We start from the raw sequence: 27,307 nt of genomic DNA on the forward strand, positions 1-27,307 counted from the left end.
ATAAAAAAAAAGTTTGTTTCAGCATTAGAAAATAAAGTTTGATCTTGAAAAAAAAAAGTCCCCTGGTCACATAATAATCAAAACACTAAACATACAGAAAAAAGAAAGACTCTTAAGAGCTGCAAAGGAAAAAGGCCAAGTAACATATAAAGGCAGATCTATCAGAATTATACCTGACTTCTCATTGGAGACCATGAAAGCTAGAAGTTGTGGTCAAGCATTATGCAGACATTAAGAGACCATGGATGCCAGCCCAGACTACTATACCCAGAAAAACTTTCAGTCACCATAAAAGGACAAAAAAAGATATTCCATGACAAAACCAGATTTAATCAATACCTAGCCACAAATCCAGCCCTACACAAAGTACTAGAAGGAAAACTCCAAACCAAGGAAGTTGGCTACATCAACAAAAACACGTACAATTGATGGTCTCACAGCAGCAAATCCCAAAGACGGGAACAACACACAAATTAACATCACCAACAATAAAAACTAAATTAACAGGAAATAGCAATCATTGGTCATTAATATCCCTTAATATAAATGGACTCAACTCACCTATAAAAAGACACAGGCTAACAGACTGGATACGAAAACAGAATCCATCCTTCTGCTGCATACAAGAAATACATCTCAACCTCAAAGACAGACATTGCCTCACAGTAAAGGGTTGGAAAAAAAATATCCAATCAAATGGACCTAAGAAAAAAGCTGTTATAGCTATCCTAATATCTAACAAAATAGACTTCAAAGTCAAATCAATCAAGAAACAAAGAAAGACATTTTTTATTAGTTACAGGAAAAATTCATCAAGAGGAAATCTCAATACTGAACATCTATGCCCCCCAATACAAGGGCACCCTCAAAGCTTAAATCATACATTAAACATCACACACTAATAGTGGGAAACTTCAACACTCCACTCTCACCAGTGGACAGGTCATTCAGACAAAAAATTAACAGAGAAATAAGGAAACTAACAGATGTTATGACTCAAATGGAGTTAACAGACCATCTATAGAATATTCTATCCCAACAGAAAAGAATATACCTTCACCTCAGCACCTCATGGAACCTTCTCAAAAACTGACGACCTAATTGGTAACAAAACCAACCTCAACTGATACAAAAAAACTGGAATAACCCCAGGTATCTTATCAGATCACCATGGCTTAAAACTAGAATCAGGCACCAAGTGCTTTTACTTGCAAAGCCACCTTTCTAGCCCCAAATATATGCTCTTTATAACACAAGTACTAAAACATATATGTATTTATGACTGAGATGTAGAAAGGTCTTGTTTTAAAATTCTTGGAAGCCAGGAAGAAGAAGGAAACACTTCTGAACAACAAAATACAATAAGCACTAGAGGTAGAGAAGACCTCTTAGTCTTCTATTCACACAAGACAGTGCTAACCACTGTGTAAAGGAGCCTTACAGTTAAGAGAGAAGATAACTTCAAAAGAAGATGTGCAAAGCCTCTGTTAAGGACCCTCAAAGGAGAACAACTAGTAAGTCACATGTATGATACATGAAAAGTCACTTCATTTCAGCGTTATCAAGTGGGTTTTTTTTTTTTGTTTGTTTGTTTCTTTTCTCTCCCTCTTTCTTTCTTTTTGTTTTGTTGAGACAGGGTTTCTCTGTGTAGCTTTGGAGCCTGACCTGGAACTTGCCCTTGTAGACCAGGCTGGCCTCGAACTCACAGAGATCCACCTGCCTCTGCCTCCCAAGCGCTGGAATTAAAGGCGTGTGCCACCACCCCCGGCAATTATCAAGTAAAATTACAACTTAACAGGGTGGTACCTTTTCCCCCATCAAACTGCCAAACGTTAAAATGAACATGACAATTCAAAATTAATTTCAAAATTTGAATTTTGGAACTAGCAATTACAAGCTTGCTGACAGGTTTTTTTTTTTTTTTTTTTTTTTTTTAATGGGAATGGGTTTTAGAAATTGTACAAACCTTGTATTAATTAAAATTACTTTAGGGAACCCCGGCCTGCGTGGACGGAAGCGGTGGACCCCCGGCCTGCGCGGACGGAAGCGGTGGATGGGGGATAGTCCAGGCATGAAATAGTGAAGCCCACACTGAGAGCAGTTCGCCCCACTACAATTAAATCAAGTAGGTTTTTTGGGGGCCTGGCCTGTAGAGAGGGAGGCCTTTTATTGGCGAGGTCCACGGGCAAACGAGGAGCCTGGTCCTGTCCCTGAAGACCCTCCTGAGTGGGGAGAGTGTTCTGGGCCCGCACCGGGACACAGGAAATGGAGCGGGAGCATTCTCAGACCCCCTTTACCCCCCTGGTAAGCCTGCGAAGGCTGATACCCTCTGTGGGGGCTGCTCCTCCTCTGCTGCGACCTCTCTATTTCTGGCACATCCCAGCTTGTGCCCAGGGCCCTCTTCCACTCCCCCTCCCTTCTGCGGGGCTGCGGGATCACCCAGTATAGCCTGTTTGGGCACTGGGTCGGGAGCTCTGGGCAGAGGACAGCGGGAGTTCCTCTGTCTTGGTGGCTGGCCTAGAGAGGGGTAGGCCTTTTGTGGACGAGGTCCTGGGCAAACGGGGAGCCTGGTCCTGGTCCTGAAGATCCTTCTGAGTGGTGAGAGCGATCTTGGCCCACGGCGGGAGCCAGGAAACGGAGCGAGCGAGGGCACTTTGTAAGCGGGGGCCCTTGGCCAGCAGGGAAACCTGTTCTTGACTTAAAAGACCCATTAGATAGCATTGATAGGAGGAGATGGGCAGGCGCCAAGGCAAGAATTCACCCAACAATATGAAAAACAACATGAAAACACCAGAACCCAATGATCTTACAACAGAAGGACTTGAACACCCTAACACAGAAGAAGTGGAAAAAATTGACTTTATGAAAGCAATAGAGTCCCTTAAACAACATGTAAAAAACACCCTTATAGAAATGGATGAGAAGTAAAATAAAAAGTTTGATGAAATGAGTAAATACGTAAATGATGCCCTGGGAAACCAAGAAAAAACGATCAAACAGGTAATGGAAACAGTTCAAGAATTGAAAATGGAAATTGAAGCAAGGAAGAAAACACAAAATGAGGACCAGTTGGATATGGAAAATCTAGGTCAACGAGCAGAGGCTACAGAAACAAGCATAATCAACAGACTACAAGAGATAGAAGAAAGAATCTCAGATTCTGAAGACAACATAGAGAAAATAAACGCACTGATCAAAGAAAACAGCAAAACCAACAAAGTTTCGTCACAAAACATTCAGGAAATATGGAACACAATAAAAAGACCAAACCTAAGAATAATACAAGAAGGAGGGATACAAGAAGGAGAAGAGTCACAACTCAAAGGTCCAGAAAATATTTTTAACAAAATTATAGAAGAAAACTTTCCCAACATAAAGAAAGATATTCCTTTGAATATTCAAGAAGCATACAGAACACCAAACAGACTGGATCAAAGAAAAACATCCCCTCGCCATATTATAATCAAAACACAAAATATACAGATTAAAGAAAGAATATTAAGAGCTGCAAAGGAAAAAGGGCAAGTTACTTATAAAGGTAAACCGACCAGACTTACACCTGACTTCTCTATGGAAACCATGAAAGCCAGAAGGTCCTGGATAGAGGTACTGCAGAAACTAAGAGACCATGGATGCAAACCCAAACTACTATACCCAGCCAAGCTATCGTTCACTATCAATGGAGAAAATAAGACATTCCAGGATAAGAACAAATTTAAACAATACATAGCCACAGATCCAGCCCTACAGAAAGTAATAGAAGGAAAATCACAACCCAAGGAATCCAACATAGCCAACACTGCCTACAATAACTCAGGCATCTAGCGACCCTTCACCAGCACGACTCAAAGAAGGGAGACACACAAACTCTACTACAAAAAACAATAGGAATAACCAGAGTAATCAACCACTGGTCATTAATATCACTTAATATTAATAGTCTCAATTCACCTATAAAAAGACACAGACTAGGGGCTGGAGAGATGGCTCAGAGGTTAAGAGCATTGCCTGCTCTTCCAAAGGTCCTGAGTTCAATTCCCAGCAACCACATGGTGGCTCACAACCATCTATAATGAGATTTGGTGCCCTCTTCTGGCATGTATGTATACACAATAAATAAATAAATAAAGTCTTTAAAAAAAAAAGACACAGACTAAAAGATTGGATACGAAAACAGGATCCAACATTCTGCTGTTTGCAAGAAATACATCTCAACCACAAAGACAGGCATCTACTCAGAGTAAAGGGTTGGGAAAAGGTTTTTCAAGCAAATGGTCCTAAGAAACAAGCAGGTGTGGCCATACTAATTTCTAACAAAATGGACTTCAAACTAAAATCAATCAGAAGAGATCGAGATGGACACTTTATACTCATAACAGGAACAATTCATCAGGTTGAAGTCTCAATCCTGAATATCTACGCCCCTAATATAAAAGCACCCACTTATGTAAAAGAAATATTACTAAAACTCAAGGCAGACAATCAAACCACACACACTAGTAGTAGGAGACTTCAACACACCTCTCTCACCAATGGACAGGTCTATCAGACAGAAACCTAATAGAGACTTAAGAGAATTGTTGGAGGTAATGAAGCAAATGGACTTAACCGACATCTATAGAACACTCCACCCAAATAGGAAAGAATATACCTTCTTCTCTGCAGTTCATGGAACCTTTTCGAAAATTGACCACATACTCGGTAACAAAGGAAACCTCCACAGATACAAAAAAATATCAGTGTCCTCCTGTGTCTTATCAGATCACCACGGATTAAAGTTAGAAGGCAGCAACAATGCTACTCCCAAAAAGCCGACAAACTCATGGAAACTGAACAGTCAACTACTGAACCACACCTGGGTCAAGGAAGAAATTAAGACAGAAATTAAAGTCTTCCTTGAATTTAATGAAAATAAAGAGACAACATACTCAAACCTATGGGACACGATGAAAGCAGTGCTCAGAGGAAAGTTCATAGCACTAAGTGCCCACTTAAAGAAAATGGAGAAAGCATACATTGGGGACTTAACAGCACACCTGAAAACTCTAGAAAAAAAAGAAGCAGAAGCACCCAGGAGGAGTAGAAGACCGAAAATAATCAAACTGAGGGCGGAAATCAACAAAATAGAAACACAGAAAACAATCCAAAGAATCAATGAAACAAAAGTTGGTTCTTGGAGAAAATCAACAAGATCGACAAACCCCTATCCAAACTAATTAAACGACAGAAAGAGAACACACAAATAAATAAGATCAGAAATGAAAAGGGGGACATAACCACAGACATAGAGGAAATTCAGAGAATCATTAGATCTTACTACAAAAGCCTGTATGCCACAAAACTGGAAAATGCAAAAGAAATGGACATTTTTTTGGATAAGTACCATATACCAAAGCTAAACCAAGAACAGGTGAACAATCTAAATAGACCGGTTAGTCACGAAGAATTAGAAACGGTTATCAAAAATCTCCCTTCCAAAAAAAGCCCAGGACCAGATGGTTTCAATACAGAATTCTACCAGAACTTCCAAGAAGAGCTAATACCTATACTCCTTAATGTATTTCACAATATAGAAACAGAAGAGTCATTGCCAAATTCCTTTTATGAAGCTACAGTTACCATGATACCAAAACCACACAAAGACCCAACCAAGAAAGAGAATTACAGGCCGATCTCACTCATGAACATTGATGCAAAAATCCTCAATAAAATACTGGCAAACCGAACCCAAGAACACATCAGAAAAATTATCCATTATGATCAAGTAGGCTTCATCCCAGAGATGCAGGGCTGGTTCAACATACGCAAATCTATCAATGTAATCCACCATATAAATAAACTGAAAGAAAAAAACCATATGATCATTTCATTAGATGCTGAAATGGCATTTGACAAAATTCAACACCCCTTTATGATGAAGGTCTTGGAGAGATTAGGGATAAAAGGATCATACCTAAATATAATAAAAGCTATTTACAGCAAGCCGACAGCCAACATTAAATTAAACGGAGAAAGGGCACAGGAGACCGCTTCCTATGTATAACCCCAGCAGCACAGACATTAAGGGCATCATTGAATAAATGGGACCTCCTGAGACTGAGAAGCTTCTGTAAAGCAAAGGACACTGTCACTAAGACAAAAAGGCAACCCACTGACTGGGAGAAGATCTTCACCAACCCTGCAACTGACAAAGGTCTGATCTCCAAAATATATAGAGAACTCAAGAAAGTAGACCGTAAAAGACTAATCAACCCAATTATAAAATGGGGCACTGAGCTGAACAGAAAATTCTCAACAGAAGAATTTCAAATGGTCAAAAACTACTTAAGGTCATGCTCACCTTCCTTAGCGATCAGGGAAATGCAAATCAAGACAACTTTAAGATACCATCTTACACCTGTCAGAATGGCTAAAATAAAAAGCACCAATGATAGCCTTTGCTGGAGAGGTTGTGGAGAAAGGGGTACACTCATCCATTGCTGGTGGGAATGCAAACTTGTGCAACCACTTTGGAAAACAGTGTGGCGGTTCCTCAGGAAATTCGGGATCAACCTACCTCTGGACCCAGCAATACCACTCTTGGGAATATACCCAAGAGATGCCTTATCATACAACAAAAGTATATGCTCAACTATGTTCACAGCAGCGTTGTTTGTAATAGCCAGAACCTGGAAACAACCTAGATGCCCTTCAATGGAAGAATGGATGAAGAAAGTATGGAATATATACATATTAGAGTACTACTCAGCAGTAAAAAACAATGACTTCTTGAATTTTGCATACAAATGGACGGAAATAGAAAACACTATCCTGAGTGAGGCATCCCAGACCCAAAAATAGGAACATGGGATGTACTCACTCATATTTGGTTTCTAGCCATAAATAAAGGACATTGAGCCTATAATTCGTGATCCTAGAGAAGCTAAATAAGAAGGTGAACCCAAAGAAAAACATATAGGCATCCTCCTGAACAGTAACCTTCATCAGGCGATGAAAGGAGACAGATACAAAGACCTACATTGGAGCACCGGACTGAAATCTCAAGGTCCAAATCAGGAGCAGAAGGAGAGAGAGCACGAGCAAGGAACTCAGGACCACGAGGGGGGCACCCATACACTGAGACAATGGGGATGTTCTATCAGGAACTCACCAAGGCCAGCTGGCCTGGGTCTGAAAAAGCATGGGATAAAACCGGACTCGCTGAACATAGCAGACAATGAGGACTACTGAGAACTCAAGAACAATGGCAATGGGTTTTTGATCCTACTGCACGTACTGGCTTTGTGGGAGCCTAGGCAGTTTGGATACTCCTCTTAATAGACCGGGATGGAGGTGGATGGTCTTTGGACTTCCCACAGGGCAGGGAACCCTGATTGCTCTTAGGGCAGACGAGGGAGGGGGACTTGACTGGGGGAGGGGGAGGGAAATGGGAGGTGGTGGTGGGGAGGAGGCAGAAATCTTTAATAAATAAATAAATAAAAAGGAAAAAAAAGAAAAAAAAATTAAACGGAGAAAATCTCAAAGCCATCCCACTAAAATCAGGAACACGACAAGGATGTCCACTCTCTCCATACCTCTTCAATATAGTGCTTGAAGTTCTAGCAATAGCGATAAGACAGCATAAGGGGATGAAGGGGATTCGTATTGGAAAGGAAGAAGTTAAGCTTTCGTTATTTTCGATATGATGTATACATAAGCGACCCCAAAAACTCTACCAAAGAACTCCTACAGCTGATAAACACCTTTGGGAATGTGGCAGGATACAAGATCAACTCCAAAAAATCAGTTGCCTTCCTATACACAAAGGATAAGGAAGCAGAGAGGGAAATCAGAGAAGCATCACCTTTCACGATAGCCACAAATAGCATAAAATATCTTGGGGTAACTCTAACCAAGGAAGTGAAAGATCTATTTGACAAGAACTTTAAGTCTATGAAGAAAGAAATCGATGAGGACACCAGAAAATGGAAGGATCTCCCTTGCTCTTGGATTGGGAGGATCAACATAGTAAAAATGGCAATTCTATCAAAAGCAATCTATAGATTCAATGCAATCCCCATCAAAATCCCATCAAAATTCTTCACAGATCTGGAAAAGACAATAATCAACTTTATATGGAAAAACAAAAAACCCAGGATAGCCAAAACAATCTTATACAATAAAGGATTGTCTGGAGGCATTACCATCCCTGACTTCAAACTCTATTACAGAGCTACAGTACTGAAAACAGCTTGGTATTGGCATAGAAACAGAGAAGTCGACCAATGGAATCAAATAGAAGACCCTAGCTTTAACCCACAAACCTATGAACACCTGATTTTAGATAAAGGAGCTAAAAGTATACAATGAAAAAAAGAGAGCATCTTTAACAAATGGTGCTGGCAAAACTGGATGTCAGCCTGTAGAAGAATGAAAATAGATCCATATTTATCACCATGCTCAAAACTCAAGTCCAAATGGATTAAAGACCTCAATATCAGTCCGAACACACTGAACCTGATAGAAGAGAAAGTGGGAAGTACTCTACAACACATGGGCACAGGAGAACACTTCCTACGTACAACCCCAGCAGCACAGACATTAAGGGCATCATTGAATAAATGGGACCTTCTGAGACTGAGAAGCTTCTGTAAAGCAAAGGACACTGTCACTAAGACAAAAAGGCAACCCACTGACTGGGAGAAGATCTTCACCAACCCCGCAAATGACAAAGGTCTGATCTCCAAAATATATAGAGAACTCAAGAAAGTAGACCGTAAAGGGCTAATCAACCCAATTAAAAAATGGGGCACTGAACTGAACAGAGAATTCTCAACAGAAGAAGTGCGAATGGCCAAAAGACATTTAAGGTCATGCTCAACTTCCTTAGCGATCAGGGAAATGCAAATCAAGACAACATTAAGATACCATCTTACACCTGTCAGAATGGCTAAAATAAAAAACACCAATGATAGCCTTTGCTGGAGAGGTTGTGGAGAAAGGGGTACACTCATCCATTGCTGGTGGGAATGCAAACTTGTGCAACCACTTTAGAAAACAGTGTGGCGGTTTCTCAGGAAATTCGGGATCCATCTACCCCTGGACCCAGCAATACCACTCTTGCGAATATACCCAAGAGATGCCTTATCATACAACAAAAGTATATGCTCAACTATGTTCATAGCAGCATTGTTTGTAATAGCCAGAACCTGGAAACAACCTAGATGCCCTTCAATGGAAGAATGAAGAAAGTATGGGATATATACATATTAGAGTACTACTCAGCAGTAAAAAACAATGACTTCCTGAATTTTGCAGGCAAATGGACGGAAATAGAAAACACTATCCTGAGTGAGGTAAGCCAGACCCAAAAAGAGGAACATGGGATATACTCACTCATATTTGGTTTCTAGCCATGAATAGGGGACGTTGAGCCTATTATGCGTGATCCTAGAGAAGCTAATTAAGAAGGTGAACCCAAAGAAAAACATTTAGGCCATGGAAGGAGACAGAGACAAAGACCCACATTGGAGCACCGGACTGAAATCTCAAGGTCCAAATCAAGAGCAGGAGAGAGAGCACGAGCAAGGAACTCAGGACCACGAGGGGGGCACCTACACACTGAGACAATGGGGATGTTCTATCAGGAACTCACCAAGGCCAGCTGGCCTGGGTCTGAAAAAGCATGGGATAAAATCGGACTTGCTGAACATAATGGACAATGAGGACTACTGAGAACTCAAGAACAATGGCAATGGGTTTTTGATCCTACTGCACGTACTGGCTTTGTGGGAGCCTAGGCAGTTTGGATGCTCACCTTACTAGACCAGGATGGAGGTGGGTGGTCCTTGGACTTCCCACAGGGCAGGGAACTCGGATTACTCTCAGGGATGATGAGGGAGGGGGACTTGATGGGGGAGGGGGAGGGGAATGGGAGGTGGTGGCGGGGAGAAGGCAGAAATCTTTAATAAATAAAAAAAATTACTTTATTACATATCCATTATTGTGGACTTTCACAAGAATGGGTAAATGTTGTTAAGAGATATGGCAGACTACAGGATTCTATTAATTGTCATTACTGTGAAATTATTTGTATTTGTGTGTCTGTGCATGTGAGAGGAGGTACTTGTGAAAGACAGGGGCATTGGATCCCCCAGGACTTGGAGTTACAGATAACTGTTCTGCCCAACACGGGTGTTGGGAGCTGAGCTCTGCAAGAACAGTATGTGGCAACAACCACTAAATCATCCCTCTCCTGCCCTTCTTCCAACATTCTAAGTAAAATGTGCTACCTATTTATGTATTATTCAGTTAGTTAGGTAAGAAAATGTTACTATTAACAAACCACACTATATTAAATGATATTTTAAAGCATATCCTCAAAACTGAGAGCTAAAAAAAAAATCTTAATTTCTGGTTAATTGTGAAATTCTATCTCTACTTAATCTTCCTTAAGCTTATCATTTCCTAGTAAGAGGTTACTGTAACTAGAAACAGATGTGATAAAGGACATTTCTTTTAGAAAATATGAGAAAATGTTGAATACAACGATGCAAGATTTCAGTTAAAACTGAATAAAGAATCCCAACTTAAAATGCAGGTATTTAATAACATGTATTATTAAATAAATGCACATGTGTATATAATGTATATGATTGTTTTGCCTGCATGTATATCTACATACCATGTTCATATCTGGGATCTGTGGAGACCAGAAGGGTACGTTAGATCCCCTGAAACTGGAGTTACAGATAGTTGTGAGCCACCATGTGAGTGCTAGGAATTGAACCTCAGTCTTCTGCAGGAACAGGTACTCTAAGTGGCTGAGCCATCTCTCCAAGCCCTGCCACTCGTCTCTCTTAAATTTTATTTGTTACTTTTGTTGCTTATAAATGAAAAAGTGACCTTTATTAGTAGTGCACACTAAATATGCAAAGCGCTGGTGTCGCTGGGACGTCTCATACGTGCACATTGCACCTTGGTCATACTCACTCATGCACACCCCCAGCTCTTCCCAGCTCCCCTCTCTGGCCTCTGTCTTCTCCCAGATAGGCATTTATCTGCTTTTATGTCTTTTTTCTCCCCACTTGATTACAAACAAGTCAACTTTAACATGTTTCTTCTATGATTCTCATCCCAGTGATGTATATAAAAAGGCTTTCCTGTCCAAGACAATAAATTACTTACTTAAAATTTCTTAATTTACTTTTTTTTTGAAACAGGGTTTCACTATATAGCTCTGAATATCCCAAACTCACTATAGACTCAGCTGACCTTAAAGTCACAAGAGGCCTGCCTCTGTCTCCAGATTGCTGGATTAAAGACACGCATGGACCACCACAACCAACTACATCTGAAATTTTTTATAGTGATATTTCTAATCATATGGCAGTTTAATAATATATACTAATTATCTCTTTATTTGGATGATGATTTACCTTTCCTTTGAACTAACCTATTTTGAAAGTAGTTTAAAGGTCAAGAAAATGGCAATATTTCTAGGGTGCTATTTATATGATCCTATCACAGTACAGAATCTATCATTTTGCTGTATAAAATTATACAGAGGTTATTATCAATAACTATTACCAATCAAAAGCGGGTATGGGTAACAGGAAAAAACCAAACAACTAGGAAAAGCAAATGCAAGCCAATATTGAACTAAATTCAGAAGAACAAAATGTCAATTATAAATGGAATAGTTTTTGGTTTGAATTTTAAGTAAACAGCACTTGATTTCCATGCAAACATAACTATAAATTATCTGTGAATACAAGTATTAAAAAAATCTCAATATTTAGAGCACAGATACCATTCCAAAGTGATAAACCACATTTCTTAAATTCAGATTGTTGACTAAATTTGGAGTAGATTTTTTTATTCTCCCTATACATTATTCCAATAAGTCTTAGGTACCAACACAAAAGGAATGGCTACCAGTTTCAGGAAGACTTCCCAGAGATCTAAATAGGGACAATCCAGCAAATCTCAAAACACTGAATATAAACCTTATTACTGTGTCTTAGGGATGGGGATACAGAGGAAAGGATGAGACAGTTCATATCCCTCCCAAAGTAACAATAAAACTAGTCCAAATGTTTCAACCCTAAAAATAAAGCCATTATTTGTAAATACATTCTAGATACTATGTTATTCAAAATCCTAAGAATAAGACACAGATTACTTGGGACAAGGGCAGAGATGGTCCCAGGTGCCTTCTTCTTTCCTTTCCCTTCATGTACATTTCCTCCATCACAAGACTGAATCTGTCAAAATCTACCACCATAATCATGGGAGATGAGGGACTCTGTCTTCATATAACCTCCACATCCGAAGAATTCCATATCATGAAGATCAAAGTGTACAGGAATTTCCCACAATAAAAGGCACAAATTGTAATTCCAAAGGAGACAAGACAGCAGATATTCTTGTTATAATTAAAGCATTCACAAATTATAGCTTATATAGGTGGATTGTTTATAACTTGGAAGCCAATGAACCTACAATTAAATATTAAAAGGTTATTTTAATGCCCTGGAAGTTTGCAGAGTATTTTTGTATCATTCAGTTGTGATTCTTAAAATCATGATATGAAAAAGCAGGCATTATTCCCGTTTCATGAGAGCAAAAGCTCAGAAGAGGCTGACAAAACAAGAGCTCTATTTTTATCTACTCCTCCATATTAAACACTACCCCTGCCGGGGAACAATGGCTATAAATCCAGTCCATGTCTCCAGTGGAATGGTAAACTTACAGAATTTTACAGTCAATTCTGTGGAATGTATTATAGAAACCAAACGGTGTTTGTATTTGTCTTAAATGCATAACACCAATTTGTTCTCACTTTCGAGGGCTGAAAGATTTTAGCCCTAGTTGAACTGCTATATACTTAGTATTTCTGGGGTAAATATTAACATCCAGCAGTTATTTTGCTTTTCTGTCTTTGTACAGTACCATGTCTCTACAAACGACCACTCAAAGATGAAGAGAAGCAGAGTTCCAAGTCTGTCTGCAAGGTCTTGGCACAGAACACGGGGAGTAAGTTAGAAAGGAACACACCACACTGATATACATGAAAGGAAGTAAGCTTTCCGCCAGTGTCTCCCAACAGTCAAAAACACACGGGCATTAGCTATGACTTTAATTTACTTTCTTCATCACTTTGAAGAATGAAAAAATGGATAAAAGGGTTTTCTTTGCATTGTAATGTTTATGTATTATGTACATGTGAACTCGTCTGTGCCTGAGAGTACACATGTATGCATCACTGCATTAGTGTGAGGTCAGAGGAGAAACTCATCCGTCTCTGACATGGGTCTGGGGGATGTGGACTCAAGTCCTCAGGCTTGCTCTGCATGTACTTTGAAGATCCATCTTCCTGGCCCATGGACAATTTTATCTTCTGTTAATGCTTCTTTATGCAGAGACTAAACAGTCAAAATATAAGTTTGGAGTTTCTGATTGGAAACATTTTAGTTGTCTAACATTTTTATCTATAACAAGAGGAATCATTAAATATGAAAGGTTATAAAACTTACCTCACAATCAGGGCATTTACTTGTGGTATATTCTTGAGTTACTAACAGGCACCGTTCACAAAAGGCATGTCCACACTGAAACTCATGGTGGTGACCTAGTAACGAAATTTCATCAATTAAACATTTTACAATTTGTTCATATCTAATGGGGTAATAGCCACCCATCAAAGGGCGAATTCAAAAAGTATTCTATCCAGAACCTGGAAACAACCTAGATGCCCTTCAATGGAAGAATGGATGAAGAAATTATGGAATATATACATATTAGAGTACTACTCAGCAGTAAAAAACAATGACTTCTTGAATTTTGCATACAAATGGACGGAAATAGAAAACACTATCCTGAGTGAGGTAAGCCAGACCCAAAAAGAGGAACATGGGATATACTCACTCATAATTGGTTTCTAGCCATAAATAAAGGACATTGAGACTATAATTCGTGATCCTAGAGAAGCTAAATAAGAAGGTGAACCCAAAGAAAAACATATAGGCATCCTCCTGAATATTAACCTTCATCAGACGATGAAAGAAGACAGAGACAGAGACCCACATTGGAGCACCGGACTGAAATCTCAAGGTCCAAATCAGGAGCAGAAGGAGAGAGAGCACCAGCAAGGAACTCAGGACCGCGAGGGGGGCACCCACACACTGAGACAATGGGGATGTTCTATCAGGAACTCACCAAGGCCAGCTGGCCTGGGTCTGAAAAAGCATGGGATAAAACCGGACTCGCTGAACATAGCAGACAATGAGGACTACTGAGAACTCAAGAACAATGGCAATGGGTTTTTGATCCTACTGCACGTACTGGCTTTGTGGGAGCCTAGGCAGTTTGGATGCTCACCTTACTAGACCAGGATGGAGGTGGGTGGTCCTTGGACTTCCCACAGGGCAGGGAACCCTGACTGCTCTTCAGGCTGACGAGGGAGGGGGACTTGATTGGGGGAGGAAAATGGGAGGCAGTGGCGGGGAGGAGGCAGAAATCTTAAATAAATAAAAAGAAGTAAAAAAAAGTATTCTATCATATAGGAAAAGATACCTAGTTTAGTTAGATTGGTTGACTTATTAAAATAACATTTAGGAGAAATGACCAAAGTCAAAGGGGGAGGGGAGAAAATAAGAAGCAAAATCATGCAGGGCTATATATTTGCACGAATCCAGTTTTGAACCTATACAACTATGAATTTTCCATCCTCTTACAATCATACAGAATGTTCTGAAATTTTATTTGACCTTTGTAAATATCATGTAGAACTGGCTGCAAATATTATGTCTAATCAAAAGATGGAAAAACGTATTGATAATTTGGCTAATTAAAAAGTTTGATCCAGACTCCAACTTTGTTTCCATGTCCAACTTCATTCTGTTTGCTAACACTACCCTTGGCTAATTTACATTTCCCATCTTATGAAAAGGTTAGGAAAGGCTGAAATGAAACACTGATAAGCATTCTCTCATAGTAATCTAAGATGTCAGCAAGGATGAAAACCAGGATAGAAGCCAAATGTTACTATTTTCATACACATGACCCACATTAAGATTATTTTTGTAAACCTAACATTTGTGAAAAGTACCATAACCTTGGTTGAAAATACAGTATCAAGATGTCAAGATGTAAATGTGGACCGCTGAGATGGTTCAGTAGGCAAGGATGCTGTCTGCTAAGCCTAATGGCCTGATCCCTAGAGCCTACATAATCAGAGAATTCTTCTTCTGGCTTCTGAATGTGTGTATGAGTATACTACACACACACAGAGAGAATGATAATGTATTTTCTTTTTGAGGCAGGTTCTCCAACTGGCCTGGAGCATGTCAAATGGGCTATGTTAGCAGGCAAGTAAGCCCCAGAGATCTGTTTCTGCTTCCCCAGATGATTTAAAACAAGCCCCCCCCCCCGTCAAGTACCAGGCACACACAGGGTACATAGACATACATGCAGGCAAAACACCCTTATACACAAAATAAAATCATTTTTCTTAATAAAGGAAATTAAAGTTAGTGATGTTTTGATAGAACACATTTATGGAACTCTTGCTGAATTATAATATCACCAATTTGACTTTTTACTAAAGTATTTTATTTTTTCATCGAACTGAAAGTAGGCAACAAATTTTAAAGTCATATTTATATTTCAGAGATATTACCAAAGCAATAAAAATTCTCAATTGTTTTGATAAAATTTCTGATATTGTCCAAGTTGGCCTATAGTATACTTCAGCTTACAAAGCATAACTATTTTACCAGTTGAGCATTTCCAAATCTTGTAAGACAAATGCACAGACAAACCACTGGCTTTAAAAGGTTATACTTAAGAACCTTTTGTAATAATTTTCACCTTAAGATGGACATTTTCTAGGCCGGGCGGTGGTGGCGCACGCCTTTTATCCCAGCACTCGGGAAGCAGAGGCAGGTGAATGTCTGTGAGTTCCAGGCCAGCCTGGTCTACCAAGTTAGTTCCAGTCAGTCTCCAAAGCTACAGAGAAACCCTGTCTCAAAAAAAAAAAAAAAAAAAAAAAAAAAAAACATTTTCTAACAGAAGCATTGATCAAAACTCCAAATAGGGCCAGGCCCTAGTGGTACAAATCTGTAATCCTAACTACTTAGGAGGCTAGAGCAAGGGCAGCTAGTTTGCCTAGCATGTACAAGGATCTGGGTTCCCTTCCTGGTACTGAAAAACAAATGCCTCCATAGAGACGATACTCCCCATGGAAAATGCTACCAGCTTTCTCTACAGGAGGTTTCTGTCTCCTAAATGGTGTCCATTTTGAAAGAGCCCACTGACCTTTGCTTTTAAAGTAGAAACAGGGAAAGAAACAGAACTTTTTAGTCATTCCAGGTGTTTAGAGTCATTCCTGTTTAAGTTCTCTAAAGTACTCAAGTTACATTAAAATAACCTGAACTTAAATATTCGTTTTGTAGATTGTAAATGAGAGTACTAGAAGTATGGTGAACAAAGGCAAACATTCTGCACTGTCACCTCAAAAAACAAAATCCATATCACAAGATCCACAAAAGGATCTATAGTTTCCCAAGCAGTGCTTTAAGATAAACTGGGCCTTTTTATCTTATTTATTTTTTGATCTAAGTGCTTTTCAGTCTACTTGTTACTCCTACAAGAAAAACTACCCAGGAAAATCAAGTTTCATTCCTTCTTGACCACAGGATCACACAACATTTGTTTTTGTTTGTTTGTTTTTGTTTCTCAAGGCAGGGTTTCTCTGTGTAGCCCTGGCTGTCTGTCCAAGAACTCACTCTGTAGACCAGGCTGGCCTCGAACTCACAGAGATCTACCTGCCTCTGCCTCCTGAGTGCTGGGATTAAAGGCGTGTACCAATACCACCTGGCTTGTTTTTTTCTTCTTTGTGTTTTTGCTTTTTTTGTAGCAAAAGGAGGAAAAAATTTGAGGAGGGTGACTCCAGTCAATAATACACTTCTCTGCCCTCTCTTTCATGAGTCTATCAACTGGCGGAAGTGTGAGGGAGACTTGGCAGTGGAAGTGGAAGTGTGCTCCGGAGACTTGGCAGTGGCCTGGGAAGGGTTAAGGGCGTCTCTGTCCTTCTGGGTGTGTGGAGAGAACCTTGAGGGGCACAACTGTGCACAAGCCATGGCCCCCTCACTCCCTCTCGCGGCCTGACCTCGCAGGCCCAGTACAACTCCCACAGACGCCAGCCCACTTACGCTTACCCCACGGGGACACCCAACAACCCCCAGGCTCCTCACCGGAGGCCACCGACACTTTTCTTCCACACCGAGTGCACTGGCACCTGGAAGCACCCCACGCACTCTTACTCCCCACTTTGTGGCAGGAAGACGCGCTGAGCCCGGTTGTCGAGGCCTCGGCAGCCATCGCTCCTCTCTCGGTGGGGAGCAGCAGCAGCACGTGCGAGTCCCAGCTGCCCTTGCGGCAAGGGCCAATCATAGGCGCCCGTGGCCAAGGTAGCCAATCAGGAGGCAGAGAGACTAGGTCCCTCCCCAGGTTACTTCTGCTTGGAGCTGGGCTTTCGGTTTTATCCTGGCCGCCTGTGTTCCAGAAAGAGGCCTTGAGTTTACTTACCCACGAGTCACCGTGTTACACCCTTAGTCGATTCAAATTTGGGCTTTGCGTATTATTATTTACATCGTGGGGGACCTCGAGCATCAGGTCTTTGGAACAAAGGAGGCCCCTTCTCTGTCTGATCTGTGTCAGGGCAGCAAGCTTGGACCTTGATAGCAGCTGTAGCATAGAAGTCAATTAGCGACCCTTGTGGGAGATCAGTTAATTCCAAACATTACTAACATTACTAACAGCTGCCGAGACTCGTCTGCAAGGCTTTGTCTTGGAAGACATCAGGGATGCCAGCTTGAGAGGCATGTATCTAGTAATAAAGTATTTTAAGATAAGAAGTCAAAACGGTTTACAGTAGTATGGAAAGTCTTCCTAGACATTGCAAGGTTTCCCCTAGATGCTACCCCCCCCCCCCCCACACTAGTACTAATAGGAGTAAAACAGGAAGTACGCATTCCAGGGAGAAAGAACACAAGGAGAGACTTTAGCTGGAAGATACAGTGGCTGAAATAATTAATTTATAAATCATTCAGCGAGGGTATTAGTTTCCTTAATGTGGGACTTTTGGAGGGGAATTTTGTAGCATCCTGAATATTGGACTTCGCTCTTTAATCAGGAAAGCACCGGAGTGGTTTTGTGAAAAAAGAATGGAAGAACCAGGCAGAAGAAGCGCCTGGAAATGGCAGGACTGACTCAGCTGCGAAAACTAAAGCCTGTGTATTTAGCTTCTCTTTTCCTGTCTGTGTTGTGTACGTGATTTTATGTTTAAAAAATAAAATATAAATTGTGTTCAGAGGCACACCCCTAGTAGAACAGCAACTGTCATTTTTGTATTTTTTTTGTAAAACAATTTTGTACCTTGAATTTTGTACATGTGTATTGAAACACTGTAAAACTGAACATATAGTATACCTCAGAATATAGATGTGTGCCATCTACTTGTAAATTATTATGAACTTGATTGCTTTTTAAGAATGTCTTTTGAAAATAGTGACCAATATTTGTGGGTATGAAAATAAGCCAACTTTTACCAATTGAGAACTTTATATAATAGACTGATTAAAAAGTTTTAATACTACTGCAAAATCCTTGTGCCTTGTTACCTTTGAGAAGAATTATGAATGTTTAAATCTGTCCCCATTTACCCATCCAGTAGTTTTTATTGACTCATTCATAATGGAACTTAAGGTGCTTCCTAATACTAATCAAGCCAGTATTCTTATGTTGATTATTCTTATGGAGGTTGGAGGGGGAGGTTTGGTCTCTCTCCCAGCATCTGAAACATTCAACCCTTCTTCTCTTTATCAAACTGGAGTCTTTACAGTCTTTGTAGGTTGCTTTGAATCCTCATGCTGACTAGCACTTGAGCACGTACATCGGTCTTTTCCCTCTAGGTATCAGTATTAGTTTACTTTTGAATTTTGCGTCAGACTCTGACTGTTTCCCAGGCTGCAAACTTCTGGACTCAGGTGATCTCTCATCTGAGCTTCCACAGCTGTGGGGTTTACACGCATACATGTCACTATTCTTCTTATAATATAATTTGAATAATAAAACTCTCATTGCATAGAGTGTAGCGAGCTGCGTGAAGCCACACCTGATGGCAATGTAGAGAGCTGCATGGAGCCGCACCTGATGGTGCTGGCTCCCGCCCTCCGCGATCCCGAAAGCGAGTGCTCTCTGTGATAATCAACTCCTATGGCTAAAGCCTGACTTATGCTATTATCACGCAATGACTGTCAGCTGCTTGCATATGCGTGGACCTATGGGCAGTGCCCGCCTGGCAATCTGAGGTTGGCAGCCCAGGCCTACTTAAGGGCTGAGAGAAGTTTGCCCGGGAGGAGAGAGAGAGAGAGAGATTTTACAATTGTCAAAAGGTCCTGAAATAAAACTGCAGTGAGAAGAGCTCCAGTGGTCGCGTCATCCTTGCAGGACGAGGGTGGCTGCGACAATAGAGATTTATTTTGGCCAAAATTTCAATCTGTGATGTAGTACAGTATAGTGTTACTTCTGAATATCAGTGGTATTTCTGACTGTTATCAGGTATGAGGCAGAGAATTATGCCTTGGCAATCTCAGAAATTGAATAATCTTGGCTAAATCAGGACTAGTGAAGAATACAATGATATGCATTTAGACCCTAATAGTAGGTACTTAATATTAAAAAGAATGCACAAATAAAACAGAGTTGTCTTAATAGTTAATCTACAATGGTTAGGTCTTTTGTTTGGAACCCTTTATTGCCAATGACTGTGATAAATTTTTACGACTTTGGTGTCTGCTTTTCTCTCTAGTCTCATTTCCCCAGACACATTGTTCTCAGTTTGATAGGTAATATAGTCAGATCTTTGGGCCACCAGCTCACAAATAATTTTATAGAGACTTATTATTAATTATAAAACCTTGGCCTTAGCTTAGGCTTATTCCTAACTAGTCCTTATGACTTAAGCCATATTTTAAAATCTACCTTCTGTCACGTGCTGTTACCTCGCTTTCATCTTGCACCTTCTGTTTCCTCTCCGTATCTGTCTGGTGACTCTGTCTTTCTTCTTCTCAGAGTTCTCTCTCTGTCCAGAAGTCCCGCCTATACCTCCTGTCTAGCTATTGGCTGTTTAGCTTTTTATTACACCAATCACAACAATACATCTTCACACAGAGTACAAATATACCACAACAGTGGATCAATTTCTTTCCAGTCTCAGGAACTTCTGCCTGGAACTCTCTTCCCTCTGCTATTAAAATTGTTCCTATGTTTTACCCTTAAAAATAAGGAAGCAAAGAATAAAAGTGCAAATGCCCATGTACCTTCCAACCAGTTTAAAAGATAATTTAGTTTTAGGTTGTCGTTTTATTATATGTTAGACTATACTGACTGTTGGTTATGTTTTCAATTCTCCCTTGTAGTTTATACCTTCCGCCTAGGTAAGTTTTCTTCTTCAAGGGCATCCTTAAGTGCATTTAAGTAAGAATTTGTTACTGGTGAATGGGGTCAGTTTTTATTTGCATGAAAAGGAATTTTTTCTCAATCTCATGCTTGATGGGCTGTTTTGTGATTCCCCAACATCTAGGTTATTTTGTTAAATGACTTGACTTTTTATTTTTATTATTATTGAGAAATTGTATGTTAAATTGTCATTCCTTAAAAGCAAGTTGTATTTCTATATAGCCATAGTAATTATTTATTGTATCATTTGCTTCTGTGTAGTGGTGCCCCAATACTCAAGATTACAATTTGAATGATGAAATATTTATTTGGCTCACGGTTTCAGAGACTTTGGTCCACAGCTCTTTGTGCCATAGATTCTGGACCCATGGTGAGGAAGAGCAGTCCCATGCTGGCAGGATGTATGGAGGAGTTGTTAGCCTCATGGTAGACCAGAAGCCAAAAAAGTGGGTAGAGATTTCACCACACAGAACTTTCCAAGGCACCTCTTTCTGTCAGCCACTTTCCACCTCTTAAAGTTTTCAAAACTTACCAAAACAGTGCAAGCAACTTGGAACCAGGCTCAAAATGCATACAAGCCTTTTGGGGGGAAGCTTCACATTCGAATCATGAAATTTACCCTATTTGATTGTGGTTGTTGGATTCGAGTATTCTTGTCTTACAGGTCTTGAAAAGCCTGATTATTTTTGTTTGGAATTTAATTTTTCTTGACAATAAATTGGACTAATTTCTCGTTATTTCTTTCAATGCCACTCATAGTTTTTATTTTTAAACATCTTTGTGCTACCTTCTAGCTATTTTTTTAGATCCATATCCTAGTTAACTCACTATTCACCTGCATCTATTTTGATATTTATGACCAGTAAATATTACAATTTCCATGACTACACTTTCTTTCCCTTAACCTCCAAATTTGCATGGTATTTTTGGGTAAAATTGTATCCCTTTCATATGTTTTTTAATTCTATTTTTATTCTTTAATAGTTTTTTTTAAGATTTATTAATTTTTATGAACCTTTTGCACAGTGTGTATGCCTGGTGCCTGTGAAGGCCACAGGAAGATATCTGACTCCCCTGGAACTAAGATATAGAGAGTTGTGAGCCACTATGTAGGTGCTGGGAACCGAACCCCAGTCTTCCGCAGGATTTGTATGTGCTGTTAACTATGGCTCCTTCTTTCAAGCCCCTTCTTTAATATTTTGACCATATCTTATATAGGTTAATAAATTTTGTTGATTCTCATGCATGATGACTTACTTCTCCACCTGCTTTTTTATTTGATTACAATTTTTTGTTTGAAAGTACTTAGCTTGGAGTCTTGTGAGGCTTATGTTAAGAATATATTTTTGTAAGTTCTATTGCTTTTTTTTCCTGGTGCCCCACGGTATCTTGTATTTAAGATCACTTGTTTGTTGTGTAGTAACAGCTGTTACTATCTGAAGCTGGCCTAGCACTTGCTATAGTTCTCAGACTGATCCCTACTCATGCTTCCTGTACCTTCCAAGTATTGAAATCACAGGTATGCCACTAACCATGGTGCTCTATTAACTCTGTCTCTCTGTGTTTCTGCTTCTCAGCCTCTGTTTCTGTTTCTCTCACTCTCTGTTTCTTTCTCCTCTCTCTCTCTCTCTCTCTCTCTCTCTCTCTCTCTCTCTCTCTCTCTCTCTCTCTCTCTCTCTCTCTGTTTTTCTCTCTCTCTGTTTCTCTCTCTGTTTTTCTCTCGCTCTGTTTCTCTCTCTCTGTTTCTCTGTCTCTCTGTCTCTCTCGCTGCCTTATCCTGGATTATCTGATTACTCAAAGATCATGATTTCAAATTCCAAATCCACCTGGAGACAAGTAAATATTCTAGATTACCAGAGGAGTGTTTGTCTGAACTAAAGGTCATACAAGATTGACAAATTTCTTTGCCTTTCAGTCTACCTGCTTACTCCCACTGTAGTAGATCCTGCCATGAAAATGCTTGAGTCAGCAGCCAGTTAATTTTTATATTATTTTTTAATAAAAAGAATTCAGTGAGTATACTATAAGGTTGCTAAGTGGAATTTGCTTGCATTTCTCTAGTGACTGGTTTAGTGGAGCAGTACCTTCTCAAGGTTATTATTCATTTTGGCTCCTGTAGTCTCATCTCTTGGTCCTTTTTGCTCTTATAGATACGGGACAATCTTCTTTATTCTAGATTCCATCACTGATATACTCTTCTTGTCTGTGACTTTTCAAAATTTTTGTTTATATCTTTTGTTTAGAGACACTTTAGTTTTCTGTGGTATTTTTTAATAAATTTCTAATCTGCTTTAAAAAATTCTCTCATGATAAACACTCACCTTATTTATTATCTTCCATAATTCATTCCACATCCCATGACATATTTATTGCACAAGTATCTTGCATGAGTTCCATTACCTTCACTTTAAAATTCAATTTGATTTTTTGTGTTTTCTTAGATGATCAGGGGGATGCCAGGCATCAAAACCACTGAATGTCAGTTGGTCATGGTGGTTCACACCTTTGATCCCAGCACCTAGGAAGCTGCGGCAGGCAGATCTCTGTAAGTTTGAGGTCAGCCTGATCTACATGGTGAGTTCTACATGGCCGGGGCTACACAGTGAGATTCTGTCTTAAAAATAAGCAAAACAACAACAACAACAAAACAAAAAACAAAAAAACAAAACCAACCAAACTACAAGGACACAATAATTTTAACAGTGTCGAGAATTTTAATTTATCCTTTATATATTTTTGTAATAAATCTCAAAGTACATATATGAGCAAATGCATGTGCGTACACACATACATACACACACAGAGAGGTGTGGGGAGAGGGAAGGAAGGGAGGGAGAGATGGAGGAAGGAGAGATTAATTTCGTAAAAGCATTTTACCTTTGGTTTTGGTTTTATCTTTAACATAACTTTGTGTTTGCCATTTTTACTAAGATAGCAGGTAGTAAGTAACATTATCGTAAACATGCAGCATGCACCTAGTGCCAGTTTAATGCTGTTGTTATACTTACGTGCTGTGTTTCTATGCTCCACCAGATGGTAGGCGGTAGGGAGAACATACCAACCAGCATGCCACGGTCTCGAAAAGCACCAGATGGCATTGGACTCATAACATTTGCACTTGCTACTTTGTCTCTGGAGGGGCGCGATATGAAAAGCATGAAATTCTCAAAATAATAATAATAATAATAATAATAATAATAATAGTACAGGCTATTTTCCATATATATATATATATATATATATATATATATATATATATATATATATATATATATCCCAGAAAAGGTAGAATACCCAACTCTTTGCAGAAATGGTTGGCTTTTCTTTCTTAAAAACTAAAAGGTGGTGGGATGGGAAGAAGCTTTGGAAGGCCCTCTCCTGTTCATCTTTTTGTTTAGAGTGGTGAAGCCAAGGCTAAGAACTACTCTGACTTTACTGGACTGAGCAAGAACCCTAGCTATTCTTTTTTTTTTTTTTTAAATATTTATTTATTTATTATGTATACAATATTCTGTCTGTGTGTATGCCTTCAGGCCAGAAGAGGGCACCAGACCCCATTACAGATGGTTGTGAGCCTCCATGTGGTTGCTGGGAATTGAACTCAGGACCTTTGGAAGAGCAGGCAATGCTCTTAACCTCTGAGCCATCTCCAGCCCCCTCCCCTAGCTATTCTTATTTCCAAACTGTGCAATCACTTTTCTTTCTTCCTTTTTAATTTTTATTTTATTTATACATTTTTATTTTCAGAAGACTCCATTTAGGGAATGAAAACAGATGAAATATGGGGTCAGTAAACAGATAACATAGCAGCCTTGGGGAAGAGTTGGGAGGCTTTTCTTGCAGGCTCTTGCTTTTATGATGTGTTAATGAAGAGAACAAGGGTTGTATTACCTTTCCTTAAGACACTGGTCCTTATGTTGAACTCAGAGGACATCTAACCAAAACCTGGGGAAGTGACCCTACAAGGCCTAAGGACATCCGTGTGAGCCGTTCTGGCGGGGGCAGCAAAGTCTTGGTATCCACTAGGCTCTTTCTCATATCCCTGCAGAATTCTAACATGGTGGTCACCGTTGCCCCTTCTGTAGCTCCTTCTTTGGGGGAGGAAACCTCTGTTTGTCACCATCAGGATAAATGGGTGTAAACAATAAGTAGGAAATGCAAGAACTCCTCAAGCTTGAACTTGGCCAGCAGAGTGACTCCTCTTTGCAACCCTGAGGTTCTGCCTCTGTGGCTGGGAGCAAAGCTCCCGTGTGTGCGCTTTAATAGCTGTTCTGCTGGTAGATGCCACTGGACCTGTGTCCTGCACTGAAAAGCCTTGCCTTACAGAGTGGAGATTTTATCTCTTTACCCTTCTGTGGCCCCTCCATTTCAAACCATCCACTACCGCTGACTGCCTCAGCTTTTCTGGGTGACTGGGTTTATTTACACTGAGTTAACATTAATTATCTCAAAAGGGCGGAGTCTATCCAAGCCCAGGCCATGAGCCTTCTCTGTTATGATGTGAGTGAAGAAAGGTGTGTTTGGGGTTGACCTTTTCCCTTTATTGTTTAAAAAATTAATTTTTTTTATCAATAAATAAGAAATAAAAGTCGTATATATTAAAAATATGGACTACTTCACGAACCTGCCTGTCACCCTGTTCAGGAATCATGATCTTGTCTGTATTGTTCTAGTTTTAGTATATGTGCTGCTGAAGCAAGCACTAGAGTAGACTTTCAGTAGTAAATAGCCTATTGTCTGAAACTTTTCTCCGTAATGCTTTTGTACTGTCCTTCTTGGTTGCATACCTCTTGAGTGCCAGGCATTCCTACCAGAGGATGTGACTCTGATTGTAAGCACCCACACCTGCAGAGGCCGCGCACACCTGCTGCTTCTCCTACCTGCCCTTCTCTATGGAGGGGAGACTTCATCATCACGAGAAAGAATAAAAATGCACTGCTCTGTTCTCATACTGTCTCCCGGTGTTGGTGGCTGCTAGTTTTGTTGCATCCTGACCTCCCAAGCTCTCGCCAGATGTCATTAAATTTGTCTCACCAATCCTGGCTACCATCCTGACAGTGCTGGCATCAACTGTGATTATAGCTTCAAAGAGAAGATGAACGCATGATAGATTTCTTCAGACTTACAGAAGATCTTACAGAAACATGACGACTTAGGGTGATGTGGACGTGTCACAAGACGATCAGGCTCACTACTTGTTTTCACAAGGCAAATGGGATTGTGTGCATGTATGTGCCTGTGCATCTATGTGTGCTGCCGCTGGAAGGGGGGGATTGAAAGTGGGCGGGGCTTGTCTCTTAAAGGAACAGGGTACCCAGGTGACAGCCGAGGCCAGAGGATTCCAACAGAAACTCCATTTTGTAAACACAAAATATAAACAGCCATCACACAAAGAAACCCCAGTAAATTCCAGAGCTGAGATGCTGTGCTCTGCAGTAACTCCTTTATCTTCACAATGACTTGTGTGTGTGTGTGTGTGTGTGTGTTGGGGGGGTATATTCATTTTAAACAAGTAGGCTTTCCCCTGACATTTCCATTAGAATCTCTGCACTAAGACATGTCAGTGGGACATATATGTCGATATATGCCCCAATATGTCAGTGTGATGATCAGAAAGTAGGAATGGGGCCCTAAGAGAAAGGAGCCTGTTGAGAGATCTGGTCTGAAGTAGGAAAAGTAAGTAGCATCTAAGAAACAACAAAGTCAAAACAGAAAACAAACTGCAGAACAGGTCAAGCCCAGCTGGCAGCAGTTCTGCCGATTGGTTCAGGGAAAACAAGGGGCAGTTTGCTCTCCTTTTTCATTGTAAAGAGATAATTTTTTTTAAAGGGTAAGATCATATAAAGTAAACAAGTGTTAAAGGCTTTATTTAAGCTTGTACTTTGGGGAGGGAAGTAGGCAGTTATAGTTGTTCTAACTGGTTCAAAGGAGCCTGGAAGCCCAAGCTTATCTAGAATCCAGGAACGTCACTGATCATGCAGAGGAGGCAGAACTGGCTTTTCCAGGGAGGGGAGTCTTTCCCCAGGACTGGGTCACTGCAGATCTACAGACAAAAAGTGCTTCACAGGCTATTGTTCTTACACCCTGCTGTAAAGCAGAACCCTTTTGTAGCCCCATCCCCAATTTTTATTCACTGAGCCACTGACCTCTAGAGCTCAGTTTCCTTGATGTGAAGCAAGTTTGATGAGGTTGATGGGGCCTATTGTAGGCATTAGATATTGCCAGGCGGTGGTGGTGCACACCTTTAATCCCAGCACTCAGGAGGCAGAGGTAGGCGGATCTCTGAGTTTGAGGTCACTCTGGCTCCCAGAGCACATTCCAGGACATCCAGGGCTACACAGAAGAAAAGCACAATAAAAAATATTGACCTTTGTCATTGTCCTTTATTTGTTGTTGTTTCTTATTATATTTATTATATTTTGCAGTGTCTTGAAAAAAAGTCTTGAAAAGCACAACAAAAATATTGATTTCTGTCATTGTCCTTTATTTGTTGTTGTTGTTTCTTATCATGGAAACCAGGGCTCTAAACGTGACAGTGAAATGTTCTACCACAGAACTATATCCCTGCGCATTTTTTTTTTAAAAAATAGTGAAACTGTGAAAAAATTAGAGAAGGAAGGGATACATCGCTTACATCGATCCTACACTGGTGGTAAGTAAAGGGTGGGGTGAGGCAACGCAGTGGGCAGAAGGGCCGTAGGGAGACGCCACCCTTGCTTCTGGATTGGCTGTGTTTGTAAACGGGGTACAGAAGCACCAAGAAAAGGAATTGAGTTAAGATTTTTAACATGCGTTATAGACT

At 40.1% G+C, this 27,307-nt stretch overlaps 1 protein-coding gene and 1 non-coding gene across 2 annotated transcripts in view; both read right to left on the reverse strand.

Annotated features, from left to right (window-relative positions):
* The window catches only part of Rnf17 (ring finger protein 17), a 121,504-nt gene extending 104,140 nt beyond the window's left edge, over positions 1-17,364 (reverse strand). Inside the window, exons 1-2 of the mRNA XM_057786539.1 lie at positions 17,238-17,364; positions 13,518-13,612 (exon numbers count right to left, since the gene is read on the reverse strand). Of these exons, the coding sequence (XP_057642522.1) occupies positions 13,518-13,612; positions 17,238-17,364 (222 nt within the window). The remainder of the gene's footprint in view (positions 1-13,517; positions 13,613-17,237) is intronic.
* A 7,741-nt stretch (positions 17,365-25,105) lies between these two features.
* Positions 25,106-25,208, reverse strand: LOC130885385 (U6 spliceosomal RNA). Its single transcript, XR_009058152.1, has one exon. It is a non-coding gene; the product is annotated as a U6 spliceosomal RNA (small nuclear RNA).
* Between the last annotated feature and the right edge of the window lie 2,099 nt (positions 25,209-27,307).

This window comes from Chionomys nivalis, chromosome 12 (assembly GCF_950005125.1).
Source record: "Chionomys nivalis chromosome 12, mChiNiv1.1, whole genome shotgun sequence".
Classification (NCBI taxonomy): domain Eukaryota; kingdom Metazoa; phylum Chordata; class Mammalia; order Rodentia; family Cricetidae; genus Chionomys; species Chionomys nivalis.